A 22,391-nucleotide genomic window follows, 5' to 3' on the forward strand; every position below is an offset into this window, starting at 1 on the left:
TAACCTCTCCACGCTGTGAGGCAGGAGAAGTATGATCCGCATTGGACAGGTGAGGAAATGGAGGCTCAGAGGTGTTGAGTACCTCACCCTGGGTACTCAACAGCAAGGACAGAGCTGGCTCTAGACCTGCACTCCCGACCGTCGCCTGGAGGTGTGGACAGACCTCAGGTGACTCCTGTCTCCACAGCACAAGTGCCAGCTCTGCTCAAGCCCACACTCCTCCACCCTGGGAAGGAAGCCGGGCCTCGGAGTTTCCAGCCGCTCTAGCGTCCGCCCATGGACACTGCTGACGGCGGCAGCTCCCTCGGGAGCTACACCTGCCTGTTGCTCAAGGATGGCACCTGCCAGGGGACCCCCTACCAGAGCCTCCTGCTCTCGCCTGTGAAGTGGGGCCAGAGCAGCCCTGCCTCCTGGGTCACCGTGGGATGGAGAAGGCATGGATGTGCCAGGGCTCCGCCAGTGCCTGGCACACAGCAGGCATTTAAACCAGAGGAGACAGACCAAGGGGATCAGCAGAGGGGCCTCGGGCCTGGGTGGCGACGGGGGGACAGGGGCTGTCTTCTGGCCGAGCCCAGGCCTGGCCACACCAGGCAGCCTCCCCTGGGGGCAGCATCCTCTCACGTCCCCCCCGACAGGCCCCCCGGGTAAGTGGTTTGTCCAGGACCAAGGGGTTTCCTGGAATGTGGACGTTCAGGCCTGAAACGTGGACAGTCACAGGTAAACGGGGGGGGCCGGCCACCCGCCGTCCCAAAACGGGGACATTGGCGGTGACAGGGTCACGGGCAGAGAGGCCCTCGAGAGGACACAAAGCGGACACCGGGAAATGTCCCTGAACGAGACCTGTTGGGACGGGGTTGCCATGGTGACAGGAGCACCCACACATGGGCAGGGGCGGGTGGGAACTGGCCCTGCTGCTGACTCAGCAGGGCTGGGTGGGGGGCCCACAGCCTCCTCCGGACCCGGCAGTGCCTGGAGCACCAAGAAGAGGCCCGGGAAGGAAAGACACCCAGGTCCTGGGCTCCAGACGCAGTTCTGAGGACACAGCGGCCACACTCCGGGCCTCAGTCCAGCAAGGACATAGAGAAGAAGCCCCTGAAGTACCTGCAGGGCCTCTGGGCACAAGAAGGTGGCCCTGATCGGGGCAAGAGGCCACCACGCAGCCGGGTCCCGGCTGACACTGCCACGCGTCAACCAGCTCCTCCGTGCCCAGGCTGGGCTGGGCTCTGCTCTGCTCCAAGGTGGAGCCATGAACTCCATGCCCACAGCCCCTGCGGACCCTGATCTCCCCTCAGGGGCCCTCCCAGACCACGTTGGCCCCTCCCAAGACACCCTCGCCCAGCCCAGCCTCTGACCTCCTCTCTACCACTGCCAAGTCCACCACCACGGCACGAAGGAGCTGTCTGCACAGGCGACGTCCCCACGCACGCGTGCTGCCTTCCCACCCTCCCGAGTTCCCGGCTGATGCCAACGGAAGCTAAAATTGTGGTGGGCGAGGTGAGGGGAGCTGCCCTGTCTGGATTCAAACCTCTGTCCTCCCCCAGCGCCAAAAACACCGGTGCCCAGGGCCTATGCAGCTGGACTCTCCCCACAGATGCTCTAGGACCCAGCAGGCCAGGCCAACCGGGTCAGCGGGGCTGTCCCTCCCTCCCCACTGCGACCCACAATTTGGAGCCAGATGGGGGCTGAGGTCCCAGGCAAGGAAGTCTGAGCTCCGCCCGGGCCCCAGGCCTCACGTGGGCCCCGGCACCAGCCCAGTCGAGCCGCCCTCGCGACCTGCACGCCCGCAGCCGCGGGAGGCCTGCTGCGCACGCTCCGCTCCAGACGCGGAAACGCCGCTCCTGCCACGCCTTCCTCTCCTGCTGGAAGCTCCCACCGCCTGCCATCCCTGGGGACGGAGGAAGGGCGCCTCCCTAGAGCCCAGGGCTGAGCGCACCGTGGTGGTGACAGGGTGGTCCCAGACCCCAGCCCAGGGCTCTGTGGAGGGTCGGGCGGAGAGGACAGATGTGTGCCCCACGGGACACACGACCAAAAGGGCCAGGACAAAGGGCCTCTAGACCTGAGTCATCACCCACAGTTCCAGCCAGCTCAGACCCTCCGCCCGAAGCCCCTCCCCCACCCCAAGCCGCCGGCTCTAGGCTGGGTAGAGCCGCAGTCCTCAGCTGGGCCGGTGGGTCCAGCCCCCTCTGCTGACCGCTGCCAGGGTGACAACAGAATGGTCCTCCCACGAGCCCTGGAAAGAGGCTCCCCACCCCGGGTCGGGCACACAGAGAGGCAACACTGTCATGTGGCCCAGCAGAGCTCATGCGAGCACAGGGCCAAGGGCTAGGGGGGCGTCCAGGGCAGCCCCACCTTTAGGAGACCCGGGTCCCCGAGCTGCGGGTGCCTCCCTCTGGTCCTGGTGGCACCCCTCCTCCAGGTACTCGCTTGTGCAGCCAACGCCCAGCCCTGCTCAGAGCCCAGGATGCCGCCTCCCTGGGCCCCCTGCCCGGCCGAGCCCTGCCCCCTCCCCGGCACTGCCCCCCTGTACCGTCTCCCCAGCCCTAGGCGTGGCCCCTCGCAGACCCCCACGTGCTGATCGGCGCTCCTGCCACAGAAGCCCTCCCAGCGTCGGGTCCTGCAGGGCCCTCAGAGCCCTGCGGACACCAGGCCTCCCCAGGCGTCGCCCACAGCAGGACCCCAGAGGCCACGGAGAAGGCCTGGCGGTGGACAGTGCCCTGGCAGAGGCCCCTCCCGGGGTTCTGAGCCTTGTGGGAGAGCCTCGGGCGCGCAGACGAGACACAGCAGGGCGGCGGGGTGCTGCCCCGTGCAGACCTGAGGGGGCCCAGAGGTGCGTTAACAAGCCACGTGTGCACGTGTCAGCCTGAGGGGGAGCACGCTGAAACACACACGTGTTCACCACACGTGTGCATCAAGCATGTGACCACGGGGCTCCCGGCCTGCCCTGGCCACCTCCCCCATCACAGATCCCCCAGCGAGTGACGGCCCCTCACCTGAGCCCAGCCTTCCCCTGCGGAGGCCCAGTCTCTCAGAGACCGGGCTGGGCAGCGCCCACTCCAACCCAAATGGACCTAAAGGCAGCAGGCAGGACACCACCGTGCGCAATCTGGAACGAACCGGGAGGTTCATGTGAACGTCGGGGAGGGAGGGCGGAGCACCAGGACCTGCGGGGGGCGGGCGGGGAGGGGGGGGCATCGCGCGCTGTCCTCGGCTTCTGCCGCAGGCTCAGGCCAGGCTGCACCCTCTGAGCTTGGGGTTGGCGCCAGGCAGGTGGGAAGGGGGAGGGAACAAGCAAGACCAGAGGCCCCTGGCCCAGCAGGACCCATCACCCTGGCCCTACCAGCTGCCGGCTTGGTCTGTCCTCCCCGTCCCACGGACAGAGAGCTTGGTCCAAGGTCAGCGAATCTGGCCTCTGGAGCATCCCAGACCCACTGGGCCCAGAAAGCAGCTGAGCTGTGTGGCCATGAGGCCACGTGGAGGGACAAGCACTGCCCCCCTCCAGGGTCATGGGGAGGCCTGGTCTCCTGTCTGACTCAGGATTCCGCAGGAGTTGACTCGAGCATGAACCAGCCTTGCCTGCCCACCAACCTTCAGTAAGAATTCACGGACAGGGACTTCCCTGGTGGCGCAGTGGTTAAGAATCCGCCTGCCAATGCCTGCCAATGCAGGGGACACGGGTTCGAGCCCTGGTCCGGGAAGATCCCACACGCCACGGAGCAACTAAGCCCCTGCGCCATAACTACTGAGCCTGCGCTCCAGAGCCCGCGAGCCACAACTACGGAGCCTGCGCTCCAGAGCCCATGAGCCACAACTACGGAGCCTGCGCTCCAGAGCCCGCGAGCCACAACTACGGAGCCTGCGCTCCAGAGCCCGTGAGCCACAACTACGGAGCCTGCGCTCCAGAGCCCGTGAGCCACAACTACGGAGCCTGCGCTCCAGAGCCCGTGCTCTGCGACAAGAGAAGCCACCGCAACGAGAAGCCTGCGCACCGCAATGAAGAGTAGCCCCCGCTCGCCGCAACTAGAGAAAGCCCGTTCACAGCAACGAACACCCAACACAGCCAAAAATTAATTAATTAATTTTAAAGAAAAAAAAGAGTTCATGGACAGACCCGGAAGCCAGGCTCACGGATGCTTCCCTCCTGGGTCCGTGTCTGAGCGCTCTGCCGCCCGCATACACACTCCCGCCACCCACGTGCTTGTCCGAGGGCCCAGTCGCACCTGTGACCCCCTCCCGCCCGAGACACGGAGGCACCTGCTCCCCCCCTCCCACTCCTGCCTGCGCTCTGAGTGACCGGGGGACCAGTCCACAGACACTCCGTGGGCAGTAAGCCCTCCCAGGAGACAGGCCCCAAGCTCGCGCAGGGCAGGGGGCCCCCGTGAAGCCCCCCGCCGGGCCCAGTAGGCCTGATCGTGGTGGCTGGCGTCTGGGCAGGAAGGAGGGGGACAGGGCCTTACCGCCCCCGCCCCTCCTCTTGCTGGGGAGGGGAGAGGGAGCCCTCTGGTAACCGACTTAACAACCCCCCCAGGCTGAGAAGGGCTGGTGCCCAGGGGAGCTGCCCGCCTCCTCCGTGCTTCCTGCTTCTCAGCACGGGGAGGGGGCGTGCGGGCAGGGCAGGCCAGGGGGCCTCAGGGCACCCAGCCTCCAGCCCAGGCTGCCCCTCCAAACCCCACATCGCGAAGGCCTCGGACGGGTTTGGACTCTGCACTCCATCCTGACCTCCAACCTTCCCGCCCCTCCCAACCCCCAGGCCAGGGCTCCTGCCAAGGCGCCCTGCTCCCCGCACCCCACACCCCTCGGACCCTCTTGGCCTAAGGACCTGGCCGACCCATCCTCCCCTCCTCAAAACTCTCAGGAAGGCCAGAGCCCGTGTCCCTAGAAGGGCGGACCAAGCTCCTCCCTCTCCCGTGGCCGTGCCCCACACACGCCTGCCAGGCCTCTCCCGTCTCCTTGGTTTCAGCACGAGCATCACCTTCTCTACAGGACCACCCTGTTGATGGACAGGTGTCTCTCTGCTTTCTTCCTCCTAGAGCCCCTGCCCTCCAGCTAAACCTTGCGATGCACTTGGCACTTCCCGATGTTGTTTCCTGCCTCCCCCAGTAGAGGGGCGGCCCTAGGAAAGCAGGAGTTTCCCCTTCTTTGTTCACTGCTCTTTTCCTAGATGAATACTTGCAGAGCAGACAAATGACTCTGGGCCCAGGGCTGGGATATTTCGGAGCTGGCTGAGCAGGAGCCCCTGTGGGACCCCAGTCTGGCTGCCCCAGGCCTCTCCCACCGGCCCTGAGCCCAGGGTCTCCCTCCTGGCCTAGCCCAAGGAGATCAGGAACCGTCAAGAACCCCCAAGCCATGACCTGCCCCTGGGGACGGCTCAGTGCCACTAGTGCTGAAGGAGAGAGAGGCAGCTGGGCGCCGGGTGGCAGGGCCAGGGGTCCGAATGGCTAGGTTTGAAACGGGCCCTCTCAGTTTGGCCGAGTTCTCTCTCTGCTTCCCTGGAATGCGCTCTGAATCACCTGTCCCTTCTCCGTGAGCTAAGCCTCCCAGCCACCTACTCAGAGGCAGCACTTACCGTTCAGGGCTATCTTCTGAGCCCTCAGTAGGAGAGCAAGAGAGGGGACGGGCCTGGGGACAAAGCACACACAGAGGCACGCAGGGCCGCACGCATCCGCCCGCGCCTGCGCGTGTACGCGTGTCTGCGTAAGTGCGTGCGTCTGCCGCGTGCATCTGTGTGATGTGTGCACGTGTGTGTGTGTGTGTGTGAGACGACCATCAGGTTCAGGTGGAAGGTGGTTGCCACACCAGGTGAATCACACACAGCTGTGAAAGCCGCTCGACTGAGCTTGCCCGTGACTCGACGCTGTCTCTGGTCTCCGGGCCCACCAGCCACACTGGGCTGGGTCAGGGCGGCTGCACCCCCCTCCCTTCTCCCTCCTCCCTGCGCAGGGGTGGGGAGGGAGGCTCACCGCCAGGACCTGCTTCCCCCCCACCCCCCCGCCCAACAGCAAGCGGCTGCACAGACGCGCACACGCGCGCACACACACTCACACTCACACCGCGCAGACTCCCACGGGCTCCCATTGCGCAGGCCCCAGCCCCCGGAGACCAGGCAGAGGCCTCGCCCCTCCCCTGCGGCCCCCACCTCTCTCTCCACAGCCTGAAAGCCCTCACAGGCTGGTTGGAAACAGCCGATTCATTTCTGAAAATGGAACTCATCTCCCCAGGATGACACGCACACAATGCCCCACCCACGTGCAGACAAAGCCCCCTGCTGCCCCGAGGGCCAGAGAGCAGAGGCTGAGGCGCCCCCCACCGCTGGGCCGGCGTGAGGGGCACCTGGGGGGTCACCACACCTGCAGGCCTGGTGCCCCCTCCTCAGCCCCCCCAACCCCTGCTGCCCCGGGGCCCCCATCCTCTCAGCTTCCGCCCCCAGCCCCCTCAGACGTGACGGGCCGGGTGGGGAGCCAGCAGCCCCCAGGACAGACTCAGGAGAGCAGAGAGCAGGCTGAGAGGGGCTCGGAGCCCCAGACCCTGGCAGACACTGGTGGGGCGAGCAGGGACCCCAGACTCACGGTTTGCCTCAGAGGAAGCCAGGGCCATGCTGGGAAACCGCCGGGAAGGTTCTTGTAGCTCTGGCACTGCCTGCTCCTCCCGGGGCTTGAGGGGAGACCTGCCTAGAGCAGCCCGGCCCCGGGCAAGTCTGGGGTGGCATTTGGCATCCTGCTGAGCTGGGGCAAGAGCAGGAGGGGCAGGAGGGTGAAGAGCCCCCGTCACAGGCCCACGCTCGGGGGGCACCAGTCGGCCATGTGCTGAGCCCCGGGCCCCCCCAAGACACTCAGGAAATAGGGACCCCCAGCACCCATCCCGCGGGACACCCACAACCAGGCCCAGAGAGGTGAGCCCTGCCCCACCCCCAGGACAGCCGCTGAGCGACAGGAGGCCTGGGCCACTCCCTACAGGCCCAGCACCAGGGCAGTGGTCAGCCATTCACCCCCCAGGCCAGCCCGCACGCCGGCTCACACATAGGCCACACGGTCAAGGGGAACGGGCGGCCCATACACCAGGCCTGAGCCTCTCTCCGTCCTGTCTCTGGTGTCCAGGAGCTGTGACCTGACCCAGCACCCCTCCCCACGCACGAACCCCCCCCAAAATCACGAAAGTCAGCCCCAGATGCAGGGGCCTCTCCTCACGCTCACCCATCCCCTGGCCTCGGTGGGTCTCAGGCTGGGGCACCAACGACCAGTCCAGAACTTGCCCCACCCAGACCAGAGGGCAGCTCCCTCCCTCCCAGGCCAGGCCCAGCTGGTCACCTTCTCTCTGCTTCTCAAAGAGAATCTCCTCGTCCAAAGCTGTGAAGCTCGTGTAGCCCACGTGGGACCGTGAGTATCCCGAGGAAAGTTCTAGCCCCAGTGCCCCCGTCCCCACCTCACACCAGAAACAAAAGCCTGTGTGTAGAGGCCGCTTGGAAGCACAGGGTTCTTGGGGGACCGGGGGACTAGGGGTCCCACCTGGGGGCAGCCCACTGGACGAAGGCTCGGCCCTGCTGGACAGCTGGAGCCCCTGGCCAAGGCTCGCAGCCCTCGGTCTCCCAGAGCCTGCAGCGCTCGCAGCCCAGGGCTCCGCGACAGCCGGGGGACCCCCTCCCCCCCGCCTCCTGGCACGTAGCAGCGCTGCCACGAGGCTGGAGACTCTTCGGGAAGCCAGCTCCCTCCGAGGCTGCCAGCGAGCAGGTCCTAAAAGCCCCCCCGGTGGTTAAGGACGGACTGGGACGCTGGCAGGGGGCCCATCGGTGGGGGCCACACCTCCCCCCTCCACCCCTGAGGCCGCCTGAGCTGGCCACCACCACATGTCACCCAGGCCACCAACTTCTGGCCATGTGTCTCCAGACAGGTCAGTGAGGAAAAGTGCTGGTGGCCACACACAGAGGGTCTGCAGCTTGACTGGGAGGGCACCGCTCCAGGACTCCCGATTCGAAGGGGGCCAGGAATATGATGGGAGGTGCATTTTCGAAGGGACTGTCTTGACTTATGTAGCTTGTGCTTTGGGGTGTGGCCGGGACAGGGGCTGGGGTCGGGGTGGGGGGGCAGATCCAAGCCCTCCCTTCCCAGAAGGGTGGTTGGCAGCTGCTCTCTGCAAGAGGAGGGGGCCTTGGGGGAGGAACCCAACCAGCCGAAAGTGCTGCCCAGGAGGAGGTGCCCACGCACTCTGCCAGGCTCTCTCTTGCCACTGGAAAGGGGTGGATGGACAGAGACGCCATGAATCCTTGACCCCGGCAAAGTGGCCACGGCTTCTGCCAGAGAACTTGAGGCAGCTACCATTCTAAGCTGACAGCCAGATCCCAGAGTTTCTGGTTGTTTCTTTCTCAGAATCCAGCCCAAGGAGGCCCCTGCCCAGATTCCCAGCTCAGAAGCACCTCCCACCTGCCCAGGGCACAAACCATTATCGGTCCTGCCTCACGGTGGAGGCCACGGGGCCGGAGGGCCTGGACAGCCGAGGCTCCCCCTTGCCAGGCACAACGGGCGCCGGCCTCTCTTGGGACAACGGCACCAGACACAGCGTCGCGTTCCCTGAGCCGCTGCCGGCTCTCCACGAGCTCCTGTCAGTGGTGTACTCTGTCATCTGCGCCGTGGGGCTAACGGGCAACGCGGCCGTCATCTGTGTGATCCCCGAGCGCCCAAGGTGAAGACGGTGACCCACGCGGTCATCCTGAACCTGGCCACCGCCGACGGACTCTTCACACTGGTGCGGCCCACCAACATCGCCGAGCACGTGCTGCAGCGCTGGCCCTTTGGGGAGCTGCTCTGCAAGCTGGTGCTGGCCATCGACCACTGCAACGTCTTCTCCAGCGTCTGCTTCCTGGCCGCCGCGAGCATGGACCGCTACCTGGTGGTGCTGGCCACGGCGCAGTCCCGCCGCATGCCCCGGCACACTGTCCGCGGGGCTAAGATCGCCAGCCTGTGCATCTGGCTGGCTGTCACTGTCACAGTGCTGCCCTTCTTCACCTTCGCCGGAGTCTACAGCCATGAGCTGCAGGTCACAAGCTGCGGGCTGAGCTTCCCACGGCCTGAGTGGGCCTGGTTCCAGGCGAGCCGCATCTACACGCTGGTGCTGGGCTTCGCGGTGCCCATGTGCACCCTCCGTGTTCTCTACGCGGACCTGCCGCGGAGGCCGCAGGCCCTGCGGCTCCACTCCGGAGCCAAGGCTCTGGGCAAGGCCAAGCGGAAGGTGAGTCTCCAGGTCCTGGCTGTGCTGGCCGTGGGCCTGCTCTGCTGGACGCCCTTCCACCTGGCCTGTCGTGGCCCTGACCACAGACCTGCCCCAGACGCCACTGGTCACCATCATCTCCTATGTCGTCACCAGCCTCAGCTACACCAGCTCCTGCCTCAACCCCTTCCTCTAGGCCTTCCTGGACCAGAGCTTGTGGAAGAGCCTCCGCCCCACGTTCCGGTGCCCGGGGGCATGAGCGCCCCTCCTTCGCGGCCCGCGCAACCGTAGAAAAGCTCTGTTCCTGCAGAGCAGCACCCCACCTGTTCACGCCCCATCACTATTTCCTCCAGACAGAAAGAGAAAGACCCACGAAGGCTGGCCACCGAGCCCGCAGAGGTGGCCATGGACCCACCCCTGTCTCTGCCTCCTAGACAGCCCTTGGGTGGCCAGCTGCAGGGATTCAGGTCCTGGCACAAGAGACATCCTGGGGGGCACCTGGGGCAGCAAAGCCAGGTGTTGCTGTAAAAGCCGAAGGTGCACATCAAAGGAGGCCACGAAGCACACTCTCACAGCCCGAAACTCAGGTGACATTTCACCAGGAGGCCTGTGCCCGTGTCCCCTCCTGGCTCCCTCAGCAGGGCTCAGGCTCCCTTGAGCACCCCATGCCCCTTGTGCCCTTCACGCCAATGCCTGTGGTCCCCCCCATGTCCTTCTTCCAGGACCTCTGGACCCCCACCGTCTAGAGGGGGCACCTGTCACTTAGACAGGCTAGCACCTGGACCCCTTCCTCCCTGAGGTGTGGCCTGCGGTCGAGACTCAGCCAGCAGGGGCTCCACACTGAGCCTGGGGGTGGGATGGGAACACTTAGGGGCTGGCTGCTCAGAGACCATTTCTGCCACTGGTGGGGGGTCAGAGGACAAGTCCCTGAAGACCGCTTTGGTAGGCCTCGGCCAGGCTCCGCACTCTTGGCCCCGTGGCTCCCAGCTGCTTCCAGGCCTGGAGCTCCAGCCTTGCCGTTCCGTAAGTCACCTGCCTGGCACCCAATAACCCTTCGAAGCTTATGGGGCCCCAGGTCGGTTTTAGTGCTGTGACACAGCTCTGGCCAGTCTGTCCAGCTGGCAAGCAGGACACACCTTTCGCCACGCGGTGAGGTGGCCCCCAGGCTGCATGGCCGCCTCCCCCCCACCCAGTCACGTGGAAGAGCTCGGGCCCACACCCCTCTCCCCTTCCCTCTCTCAGCCTGAAACAACTCAGAGGCTACCTGCGTCCTGTTATCTTTCTGACCACATGGTATTAGTAAGCCATTACTGTATAAAAAATTCCCCCCAAATTAGCAGCTCAGAACAACATTTACTAGTTCACAACTCTTGTGGGTCAGGAACCTTCCAGCAGCTCTCAGCTGGCTCCAGCTCAGGGTCTCTCACGACATTTCAGGCAGGACTTCAGCCGCGGCCCCAGTCACCCGAAGGTCGCACTGGGGCTGGAGGCCGCTCCCTCTCGTGGCCGCTGGCAGGAGGCCTCGGTTCCTGGCCCTGAGGGCCGTCCACAGGCTGCTTGGGCATCCTCCAGGGGTGGCAGCAAGCCCCCAGGGCAGCGTCCGAGAGAGAGCCAGGCGGAAACCTCCACACCTTTAAGGCCTATCTGCAAAGCCATTCGGCTACTTTCTATTCCTTAGAAGGGAGTCCCCAAGTCCCACCCACACTCAGGGGCTGTGGCCACTTCTCAAAGCGCCACTAGCACCCAGCCTCTCCCACGAAGAACTAGCTGTTCCCGATCTGCTCTCTCACTGCGTTGCAGTCACACCTCTCCAAGCAGCAGCCGTGATTACCTCGTCAGCGCTCATCCTGCGCCCTGCGAGCTCCTTGAGAGGGGAAGCTGCGCTCCCACACCCCAGCTAAGACCCCAGCTGGGCCGAGGCGAGGCGCGAATGCGCGGGGCGTGAAGGCAGAGCAGCAGGGGCGGGCGGAGCTGTGTCAGCCGGAAGCCCACGGGAACGCCGAGCCGAGCAAGGGTCTCCCACCCCGTGCCCAGCAGAACATCTCCCTAGCACAGGAGGTGCCAACCAAGCCTCCTCAGCGGGCCCCACACTCTGTTCCCTGGGGTGGCCCCCGCCCCACAGCCAGCCCAGCAACGGGAGCCACCGTCTGGCACCGGGAACTCCGTGGTGGGGACCGAGGAGAAGCAGGCCCAGCCAGGCGGTCCACATCCGATGGGAGGGAGGGTCTTCACGCAGGGCCCGCGAGACACCAAGGCGGGGGGGAGCCGTGGGCCAGCCAAGGTTGTGGGGAGAGGAGAGCCCTCACCGGGATCCCGCCCGGGGAAAATGCCGCCCCCTCCACCGTGACTCCGGAGACGGACTGGGGAGCGCGGAGGGAGTGTCCCCGTGCTCTGGGCTCCTTTCCCAGAGAGAACTGGCCCTCTCCTTCCGCTCCCCAAATCCCCTCGCCGTGGCCCGGACCCCGGCCCGGCACCACCCGGCGCGGCCCCTGGGCGCAGTCTCCCGCGGGCCACAGCGCCCCTGGTGGGCAAAGTCCAGAGCGCCAGGTGAGCCCGCAGCTTCCCCGGTCCAGCCGATCCGCTGACCCCTCGCCCACCCGGCCTTCCCCCACTACCCCGTGAGGAAGGTTCGGCGTCCCTTCTGCGCAGGCGGGGAAACCAAGCCTCAGGGAAGCCGGGAGACTTGACCGAGCCCAGCTGGTGGGGGTTGGGCGGGGGCGGGGATTGGGGCGAGGAGAGGGGCAGGGGGCGGAGGTGGGGATGCAGGCTGGAGGCCGGGTCGGGGCGGTGGGGCGTGGAGGCGGGGGCGGGGCTGGAGGCAGGGGGCAGGGTCGGAGGTGGGAACCGAGGTGAGGTCTGGGTGCAGGTGGGGAGGACGAGCCAGGCGTGGTCCCGCTTCCGAGGTCCCGCGGGCTGCCGGCCGGGCCCTCAGCCCTGCCTGGACGGGGACGAGCGCAGACGCCCGCTGTGGGGTCGGCCTGGTCGGCAGGAGCCCACCCTGAGCCGCCTCCTCCGCCAGGACCTCGCTGCCTCCTGAGCGCCCCCCATGCTAACTGCCACTGACTGTCTTGCACAAGGCGTTCCCAAACGGCCAGACGCCCAGCAGGACATCTGTGCCCTGGAAGGGCAGTGTCAGCAGCACCGAAGTGTCTGCCAGGGCCACATTAAAGATGTAAATGTTGGTAGCTGTCTTCATCTTGGTGTGTCTGCAGAGAGGACGGGGAGGAAGAAGGCTTCATTTGGCCACCTTGGCCGACCTGGCAGCAAAGGGCAAGGGGCCCTTCTTCTTGGCCATCACAGGGGGAACCCTAAACTTTCCCTTGATGCTAAATTTTTGTGTTAACAGCAATTTGCTTGTCATTAAAACTTATATAAACCCGGACATTGGCCCCTCTGCCTGTGCCCAAGCACTGCGACCGAGCTGGCCCTGGATGCCCCTGAGAAGCCCCTCTCTCTGACAGGGTTGTCTGCCCAACAGTCAGCCTGGGTAGAACCGGGCCCACGCAGGAGCCAGGAGGATATCAGAATCTCAGGGCTGCCAAAGGAAGCAGTTCTGTCCATCTGTCATCGAAGTCCCTTGGATCCGCCCGAGGAACGAGAAAGGAGCTAGAGTGGGGGGAGGTGGTCTGCTTAGACTAGATGGAGTGAAGAGAACCCACAGCCCACTGTGGGGAAGCGCCCACCCACCGGATCCACAGGGACCTCTGGCTACAGGGGCAGGGAGTGCAGCGCTTGATTGTTTGGGGAGAAACTTTGTGCTGAAGCAAAGACAGGCCCCCAGCACGTCATGAACTAGTCGACACCTTCCCAAAGTGGGAGCTTCCCGGGGGGACAGTCTGCCAAGCACAGAGCCAGGTGAGGGGCACAGAGCAGGCTGGAGGACGAATCAACTTACACCCCACGTGCTAATCCCAGAGAATTTACCCCCATGGCCCCCCAAAGAGTCAGAAACACCTGTTGCAAGCAGAGCGCCCTGACCAGCGTGCAGGGGGTTATTCTGACCCTCCAACACGGCCCCTGGAGACAGTTCAGGGCTGGTTACGTGCAGGGGAAATCACACTGTCCACATGCATAGATACAGGGAGACACATGTTACACCGGCACAAATGCACATGTCTTTCAGCCTTGGCACGAAAATGCTGCAGCCATAGCGGCTCTGGTTCTCAGAGCCTCCCGCTGCTGGCAGCACGGACAGAGCCCCGTCCTCCCCAGGAACGATCCCACAGGGCCGGGGCCCCCAAAGCAGGAGAGGCCAGTCCAGAGTCAGCACCTTGTCCTCCTTCCAGGTGCCTCAGCTAACCTGGCCAGGTCTGCAGCTCAGCTGGCAGGCAGAGGCAGCTCTACCACTGCAGATGTTTCAGCAGCTTGTCTGCAGGGAGAACGCTTGCCAAGTCACCGACCTGCAGCCTCCATCTGCAGACTGGGAGGGTACTTCTCTGGGTGGTCACAGCGGGCAGGGTCCCCACGGCTCAGATGGTCCTTGCAGCCTCCCTCAAGCAGGTCTGCCAGCCCCAGCTCTCCTTCCAACTCTGCATACGAAGCCGCCTCTGACTGGGAAGCTCAGGCATCCCCCCACAGGTAACTGGAGGCTTGTAAGTGAAGTAGGGCGTCAGTCACTGGGGGTGCAGGGCAGAACCTGTCCCAATTGGCATCCTTCCAAGGCCACCAGGACCCAAGCAGGACACAGGGTCCTGACAGCTGCACAGCCGCTGACCTCTGATGGAGTCTGAAAGGGGGGCTTTGAGGCACAGCCCGAGGGGGGGCCCAGGCAACCCAGACAGAGCACCACAGAGCCCTCCCCACCCCACAGCTGAGACCAGGCACATGGGGCTGCTTCACAAATGACAGGGTGGCCTGCGGCGGTCCTCCTGGCCACCTCGCAAACCTGAACGGCCATGTCTGCGGCGCAACAGTTCATGCGTCCTGGAGGGAACAGGCTTGCTGAGAAGCCTCCTAAAGGAGTTCCACTCTCAGGGCGAGTCCCACTGCCCAGGGATGCCCACTGGGCTCTCCAGGCAGCGCCAGGCCCATCCAGCTGCCCAGAGGAGACACTGCAAGGCTCCGTGCAGACAGCACACAGCATGAGGGGCACGTGGGACTGTACAGCTGCTGTCACGCTTCCAGCTGTGTGCCCACCCGGAGCGGGAGGCAGCAGGGGAGAGGCCAGAACAGTCCATGAAGCTTGGCAGTGCCGGGGTGGCTCTTGCCGAGCATGCTCACCAGTGAGTCCTTGCACCCCCTCCCCGCCCTCCACTAGGAGGGCAGCTTTAGTATGACCAGGGCCTCGGGGCAGCCCTAATGCTCTGACCTGTCCCATGATGTCACCGGACCCTCCAAGGCCACAGGGTGGCCCGTGGAGGCTGGTGATGGGCAGCTGCACGTCAGCCTAGAGAGCGGTGACCTGGGTGAGCTCCGTGTTGGGCGTGGATGGGCTCTGCGGGCTGACAGGCACCATGGGCAGGTCCACGCCTAGTCATGCCGGCCGTGGCACCATCTCAGCGGTCTTGCGAGCAACAGCCACATCCTTGGCAACGCTGCGCACGCGGTCTGACACCTGCATCTCCCGGCGCAGGCTGGGCGCGCAGCAGAACTTGCGGAAGCAGGCCTTGAAGTTCTCGTCCAGGAAGGCGTAGAGGATGGGGTTGAGGCAGCTGTTGACGTAGCCGAGGGCCGTGCAGAAACGTAGGATGGCCACCGCAGTCTCACTGCCTGGCTGGACGCCCAGCCCTTGGACCAGCACAAAGACCTGGACGGGCGTCCAGCAGCCCACGAACACAGCCACCACCACCAGCACCAGGCGCGTGATGCGCCGCAGGTTCCGGTCCTTCTCCCGGGAGCCGGAGAGCAGGCGGACGCCTCGCAGCCGCCGGACCATCAGGCTGTAGCAGACGGAGATGATGAGCACGGGGATGATGAAGGAGAAGAGGAAGATGCAGACGGCAAACACGGGGCCCCAGTAGTCCTGGGGGGCGGGGATTTCCACCAGACACTCGATCTCTGCAGGGAGAGAAGCAGGGTCAGGGCAGGCGGGCAGGGAGAGAGCCACCCAGAGCCAGGCGAGCGTGGCACTGGGGAGCAGGGTCCCCTGCACTGACCTTCATCCTCAACCTGTGCCGAGCCCATGATGGCAACGGGAACGCCGACAACAGAGGCCAGGGCCCAGATGGCCACGTTGACAGCCTGGGCCTTGCTGGATGTCCGGACGTCAAGGGCACGGATGGGGTGGCAGATGGCTACGTAGCGGTCCACACTCATGGCGGTCAGCGTGAAGGTGCTGGTGAACATGTTGTAATAGTCAATGGCGATGACTGCCTTGCACAGGGCGTTCCCAAACGGCCAGAAGCCCAGCAGGACATCTGTGCCCTGGAAGGGCAGTGTCAGCAGCACCAAAGTGTCTGCCAGGGCCAGGTTAAAGATGTAAATGTTGGTAGCTGTCTTCATCTTGGTGTGTCTGCAGAGAGGACGGGGAGGAAGAAGGCTTCATTTGGCAGACCTGGCCGACCTGGCAGCAAAGGGCAAGGGGCCCTTCCTCTTGGCCATCACAGGGGGAACCCACTCTGCCCCCTGCTAAAATGTAGGTTCATGGGCCCAGCCCAACGCCATGGAGCCTGAAGGCAAGTATCTTAACAAATTCTTCAAGTACTTACAGCACACAAAAAATGGTTCGCAACCTAAAGACTTGTCTGCCTTGGAAAAGATGGGTGTGGGGTGGGGGGAGCAGAGTGTCTGCCTGACCCTGCATGAGAGCAGAGACAGGACTCATAAGACAAAGAACCTGTCCTCCTCCCTTTCAAGTCTCCCCCAAGACCCTTCTTGGACCAAAATGTTGGCCCTTCCACCACCAGAGGTTTCCAGGGACTCCAGAATCTGGAAGAGCACACCAAACCAGGCCTCACTGTTGCCTAGCAACCGAGACAGGAAATGGTGACAGGGATGGGACAGATGCTAATGGGGTCTGATTGTATGCAAGAACCTGGCATGGGTCTGGAGAAATTGTGGGTGCTTAATAACTATCTGCTAAATGAATTAATAGTTGTTATAGTGGTGATGGTGGTAGTGTTGGTGATGGTGGTAATTATGGTGGTGGTGGCAATGGTGGTGGTGGTGGTGGAGATGGTGCTAGCGACAGTGGTGGTGATGGTGGTGGCAGCGATGGTGCTGGTGATGGTGGTGCTAGTGCTGGTGGTGGTGGTGCTGGTGGTGGTGGTGGTGATGGTGCTGGTGATGGTGGTGGTGGTGCTGGTGATGATGATGGTGGTGGTGCTGGTGATGGTGATGATGGTGGTGCTGGTGCTGGTGGTGGTGATGGTGGTGGTGGTGCTGGTGATGATGGTGGTGCTGGTGGTGGTGGTGGTAGTGCTGGTGATGGTGATGGTGGTGGTGGTGGTGCTGGTGATGGTGATGGTGATGGTGGTGGTGCTGGTGATGGTGATGGTGATGGTGGTGGTGCTGGTGATGATGGTGGTGCTGGTGGTGGTGGTGCTGGTGATGGTGATGGTGATGGTGGTGGTGCTGGTGATGGTGATGGTGGTGGTGCTGGTGATGGTGGTGGTGCTGGTGATGGTGGTGGTGGTGGTGCTGGTGATGGTGATGGTGATGGTGGTGGTGCTGGTGATGATGGTGGTGCTGGTGATGGTGGTGGTGCTGGTGATGGTGATGGTGATGGTGGTGGTGCTGGTGATGATGGTGGTGCTGGTGATGGTGATGGTGGTGGTGCTGGTGATGGTGATGGTGATGGTGGTGGTGCTGGTGATGATGGTGGTGCTGGTGATGGTGATGGTGGTGGTGCTGGTGATGGTGGTGGTGGTGGTGCTGGTGGTGGTGGTGGTGCTGGTGATGGTGATGGTGATGGTGGTGGTGCTGGTGATGATGGTGGTGCTGGTGATGGTGATGGTGGTGGTGCTGGTGATGGTGGTGGTGCTGGTGATGGTGGTGCTGGTGCTGGTGATGGTGATGATGGTGGTGGTGCTGGTGATGGTGGTGGTGGTGGTGCTGGTGATGGTGGTGGTGATGGTGGTGGTGCTGGTGACAGTGGCAACACCAGAGACAACAATGTTCCATGTCAATTAAGCTGCCATGAAGGAATCTGGGGTTTCGTTCTGCCTCTTAGAGAGAGATTAAGAATAAGCTCAAAGAGGCCTTAATCATGACCAAATAACAAGGACAGTGATGATGGCAGATGCCTGTGCCAAGTTCTTCACTTGGATTTTAACTCATTTAAGATTCAGAAGCACTATTTTGATGCCCAGTCTGCACAGGAGGACATTCAGACTCAGAGGACCTAAATGGTCTTCTCAAGGCCACAGAGCTGGTAAAAGGAAAAGTGGGTCAAGAGAACTAGAAGAGCAGCCACAGACAGGAGGAAAGATTTGCCGAAGACCCAACTGACAAAGGACTGCTGTCCAGAATGCACGAAGAACTCCTAATACGCAACGATAAGAACACAGACAGCCTGGTTAAAAATGGGCCAAAGACCTTAACAGACCCTCAGCAAAGAAGATATACAGACAGCAAAGAAGCACATGAAAAGATGCTCCACCTATGTCATCAGAGAAATGCAAATTAAAACAACAATGAGGACTTCCCTGGTGGCTCAGTGGATAAGAATCCGCCTGTCAATGCAGGGGACACGGGTTCGAGCCCTGGTCCGGGAAGATCCCACATGCTGCGGAGCAACTAAGCCCGTGCGCCGCAACTGCTGAGCCTGCACCCTAGAGCCCGTGCTCCACAACAAGAGAAGCCAGCGTAATGAGAAGCCCGTGCACCGCAACGAAGAGTAGCCCCCACTTGCCGCAACCAGAGAAAGCCCGCGCAGAGCAACGAAGACCCAACGCAGCCAAAAATATTTTTTTTTAAACAAAATAAAATAAAACAACAATGAGATACCACTACATACCTATTAGAATGACCAACATTTGGAACCCTGACACCACTAAATGCTGGTGAGGATGTCAAAAGGTACAGCCATTTGAAAGACAGTTTGGCAGTTTCTTACAAAACAGACTCTTACCATAAGATCCAGCAATCACCCACCCTTTGATATTTACCCAAAGGAGTTGAAAACATATCCACATAAAAACCTGCACACGGATGTTTATAGCAGCTTTATTCATAGTTGCTGAAACTTGGAAGCAACCAAGATGTCCTCCAGTAGGTGGATGAATAAATAAACTGTGGCTCACCCAGAAAATGGAATATTATTCAGCAGTAAAAAGGAATGAGCTGTCAAGCCATGAAAAGACATGGAGGACCCTTACATGCATATTGCTAAGTGAAAGAAGCCAATCTGAAAAGGCTACAGACTGTATGATTCCACATTCTGGAAAAGCAAAACTATGAACACAGTAAAAAGATCAGTGTTTGCCAGGGGTTGGGAGGTGGGAAAGGAGGAGAAGGCAGAGCATGGGATTTTTAGGGCAATGAAACTATTCGGTGTGATGCTGTAATGGTGGATACGTGCCATTGTATATTTGTCCAAACCCATAGAAAGTACAACACCAAGAGGGAACCCTAAGGTAAACTATGGATTTGGGGTGATTATGATGTATCAATGTAGGTTCATCAGTTGTGAAAATGTACTATTCTGGTGGGGATGTTGATAATGGGGGAGATTATGCCTGGGGAGGGGAGGGCAGGGCAGGGACTATATGGGAAACCGCTGTACCTTCTCCTCAATTTTGCTGTGAACCTAAAACTGCTTTAAGAACATTGTCTGTAAAAAAAGAGCAGGGACTGGAGCTGGGTGTTTCTGGCCGCTGAGGCAGTCCCCCCAAGCCCCACGGCTCAGAACACATCGCTCTGCCTCTGAGCCCGGCGTGCTCACAGCAGCTCGCGGGCACCACTCTCCGTGGGGACTGCTCGTGGGCAAGACGACCTCCCCTCTCTGCTCTAATCAAGACGTGCCTCTGAGGGTTTTGATGCCCCCGCGCAGAGGAGAGGCCCCAAAAGAAACACTCACAACCGGAAGGAGGAACAAGCCCACCCCCACCCACATTTCTCACCCATAGCACACCATCCAGCCACGAAGGGGCACGTGAGTCTAGTACCCCGGGGTCAGCACTGGGGGAAGGGCGGCTGCTCCTCCCAGCCCCTTGTCTGAGCACACACACGACACACACCAGCACGTACAAATGTACAAGGGCATGCTTACACACATGCACACACACGGACACAGCCACAAGGGCGTGTGCACATGCACACATACATGTGCGCGCATGCACACGTGTGTGTGCATACACACACAAGCACATGTGCGTGTACCCACATGCACACATGTGTATGTGTTCACGCTCACGCATTCACGCCCATGCTCACATACATGTACAAACACGTACATGCTCGTGTGTATTGTGTCCATGCACACAGATGTATGTACAAAGTGCAGTACACACACGTATGTGCACACACCCAGACATGCACACACTCACATACGTGTACACATTCACACGGGTGCACACTCCCATGTGTGTACACACAACCATTTACATGCTCACATGCATGCGTACACATACATGTATGCACGTGTGTACACACATGCACACGTGCGTGTGTCCCCACGCCGTCCCGATGCCATCCCCACACTGTTCCCACCCTGTCCCCACACTCCCCCCCCATGCTCTTCCCACTCTGGCTCCCCATGCCATCCCCACGCTGTCCCCCACGCTGTCCCCCACGCTGTCCCCACGCTGTCCCCCATGCTGTCCCCACGCTGTCCCCCACGCTGTCCCCACACTCTCTCCCACGCTCTTCCCACTTTGTTTCCCCATGCTGTCCCCTCATACTGTCTCGGCCATCCTTCCACAATGTCCCCACACCATCCCCCATTATGTCCCCCCAGCAGCGTGGCTGCCATCCTTGACCCCACGAGCGTTCCCATTCTGAGCGCCAGCAAATGCTGGAATCGGCCCAAACACCAGCAGTGAACACGGAGCCCCGGAGCTGAGGAAGGGGCTTTGTGAGGCTGTCCCAGCGCCGGACCTGGACGCCGCCGACAAGAGCTGCCTTCCGGGATCACTGTGGGGGCCCGTGGGGTACTCACGCGGCAGCCTGGCTGGGAGCCTGGCCCACGGCTCAGGTGGAACGTCACCTCTCGGGAGTCAGGGTGACGCTCCATGTGGGACGGAGCTGCACCCCCTCCCACGCCCGGACTGGCCCCTGCCTCTCCCTCCCCCCAGTCAAGTGCCTCCCGAGGGGCTGAGCCACCAGGGCCTCAGGACTGACCCTGCCCGGTGGCAGGGGGACCGGGAATTGAAGAGGGGAATGGGAGATCCCCACCTGCCAAGCCTGCCAGAGCAGGCAGCTCTCGGGACCCACCAGTGGGAAACTGGGTCGGGGGGGGGGGGGGCCCAGCCTACCTGAGGATGACATACATGACGAGACAGTTCCCCAGCAGCCCCCCGATGCACACAGCCAGGTAGAGCCCCACGATGGTGACCTTGAGCCCGAGGGGCAGGAAGGCGCCGTGGCTGGCATTGAGCAGCAGGTGCGGGGGCAGCAGGCTGTGGTTGGGGCTCAGGAGGGACAGGTTGCCCTGCAGGTGGCCGCCGTAGAGGACCTCCCAGAACGGGGCAGGGAAGAGGGACTCCATGCCCCGCCCTGCGCGCAAAGCCCCGCGGTACCTGGGAAGGCACAGGGGCATGTGAGCGCGGCACCCAGCACCCACCCTGCCCCGGGCCACAGACACGGAGGCACGTGCGTGCGCACACACATACACACACACACCAGGGCACATGGAGACACGCAAACGTGTATGCCAGGGACAGGGATACACGAACACAGGGGCACACGTGCACACACACAGGGACACAGTCTCAGCTGGCCTGCGGGCTCCCACATGGGATGCGCTTACGCAGCGGGATGTGTCCACCCACGGGGGCTCACAGACACACACACGCACACACACACACAGATGCCCAAAGCTGCCCTCGTGCAACACGCAGACACAAAAGGGACCAAGACACGCCCAGAAGCACCTGGAACACTGGACACAGGGCAACCGAGCCCAGGGCCTCCTGCTGCCCCTCCCCAGCCCTGCCTGAGGGCTGCGGCCACCGCAGGTCACCTCCACGCCAGCCCCCAGCGGCTCAGCCTTACCTCGGTGACCTCCCTGGGAGCTGGGACCCCGGAGACCCGAACCCTCGGCCTGCGGCAGAGCAGGGCTGGGAGCGCCAGCCCGACTCAGCTCTGGGTCTGGACGGGACTGCGGCTGCCGCTCAGTGGCAGCTGCTCCTTCTCCTTCTCAGACGCCAGACCAGACGCAGCAGCCTGGTGCACGGAGCTGGGGGAGGGGAGGAGGCTGCAGCTCCAGAGGGGGAGGGGCCGTGCAGGATGGAGGAGGGGGCCCCAGGCCGGATGGGGACAGATGCAAAGGGACCAGGGTGCACCCTTAGAGATGAACAACAGAGAGAGGCTTGGACCCACAGAGCCCAGACAGAGACAGGCTCGAACACATGGACACAGGGACAGAGGTGCACGTGAGAACTCAGACGCGTGGACGGACACACACACACACACACACACACACACACACACACACGGACACACAGGGACTCAGGGACAGACACATGGAGACACAGCAACAAACACACAAGAACAGACACAAAGGGCATGCAGAAACACACAAAGCCATGGAACGGAGACTCGGAGAGACACACACAAGACAGAGACAGACGTGAAGCTCCATCTCACACAGAAGCAGGGCCTTGGACGGACTCAGACCTGCCCCAGCCGGAGTTCCATGCCCAGAACAGCGCCCCTCAGCTGGGATCCCAGGGCAGCTCAGCCACAGGGGGCCGCCGGTTGGGTGGCTGGGGCCGTGCCCAGCCAGCCCTGATCAGATCAGAGCCTCATAAACAAGCAGGATGTCTGGACTGTCCAGTGTGTCCCGTGTGCCTCCTGGGTGCCAAGCCCATCACAAGCACGAGCTTGTCCATCCCCACTACCCCTAACTGGGCCTCAGCACCACCTTTGTGCCAACAAGAGCAGTAAGCCTCAGCACCTCAGCAGTGTGAAGCCACCTGTCAAAGTGGCAGAGACAGCGTTCAAAGCCAGGTCTGTCTGCCACCTGAAGACCCACCAAGGGCACCTCTGCCACAGCTGGGTGCCTGAACAACATCTGAACATCATTCCCTCACAGCCTGGGCCCCCAGCACCCACACAGCAGAACATGGAGCTGCCTCCTTCCCATCCCTGAGGTC

General features: G+C 62.5%; 2 protein-coding genes across 3 annotated transcripts; one reads left to right on the plus strand and one right to left on the minus strand.

Annotated features, from left to right (window-relative positions):
* Positions 1–276: 276 nt before the first annotated feature.
* NPBWR2 (neuropeptides B and W receptor 2) lies at positions 277–9,454 on the plus strand. The gene is given in 7 exon segments (XM_059897761.1): positions 277–420; positions 967–1,126; positions 2,417–2,523; positions 6,412–6,535; positions 8,358–8,654; positions 8,657–9,281; positions 9,283–9,454. Coding segments are annotated over 7 exon segments (1,629 nt in total).
* Positions 9,455–14,668: 5,214 nt separating this feature from the next.
* On the minus strand, positions 14,669–20,782 carry OPRL1 (opioid related nociceptin receptor 1). Of its 2 annotated transcripts, none has more exons than XM_059896462.1 (3): positions 20,565–20,782; positions 15,291–15,646; positions 14,669–15,192 (listed from the first exon to the last, which is right to left on the minus strand). In XM_059896462.1, exons 1-3 carry the CDS (start codon positions 20,780–20,782, stop codon positions 14,669–14,671), a joined length of 1,098 nt encoding a protein of 365 aa, XP_059752445.1. The 2 variants fall into 2 exon arrangements, with proteins under 2 accessions (XP_059752445.1, XP_059752446.1); XM_059896463.1 differs by having other exon boundaries at positions 15,291–15,652; positions 20,528–20,667.
* Between the last annotated feature and the right edge of the window lie 1,609 nt (positions 20,783–22,391).

Source organism: Balaenoptera ricei, chromosome 15, assembly GCF_028023285.1.
Source record: "Balaenoptera ricei isolate mBalRic1 chromosome 15, mBalRic1.hap2, whole genome shotgun sequence".
NCBI classification, from domain to species: Eukaryota; Metazoa; Chordata; class Mammalia; order Artiodactyla; family Balaenopteridae; genus Balaenoptera; species Balaenoptera ricei.

What these genes read in the sequence shown, in the direction of transcription:
- OPRL1 (XM_059896462.1), bottom strand. Translation starts at nt 20,782, where the DNA reads ATGGAGTCCCTCTTCCCTGCCCCGTTCTGGGAGGTCCTCTACGGCGGC. An exon ending in CTGGGGAACTGTCTCGTCAT is followed by an intron (nt 15,647 to 20,564) that starts GTATGTCATCCT and finishes TCCTCTCTGCAG; the next exon opens with ACACACCAAGATGAAGACAG. An exon ending in GGCACAGGTTGAGGATGAAG is followed by an intron (nt 15,193 to 15,290) that starts GTCAGTGCAGGG and finishes CTCTCCCTGCAG; the next exon opens with AGATCGAGTGTCTGGTGGAA.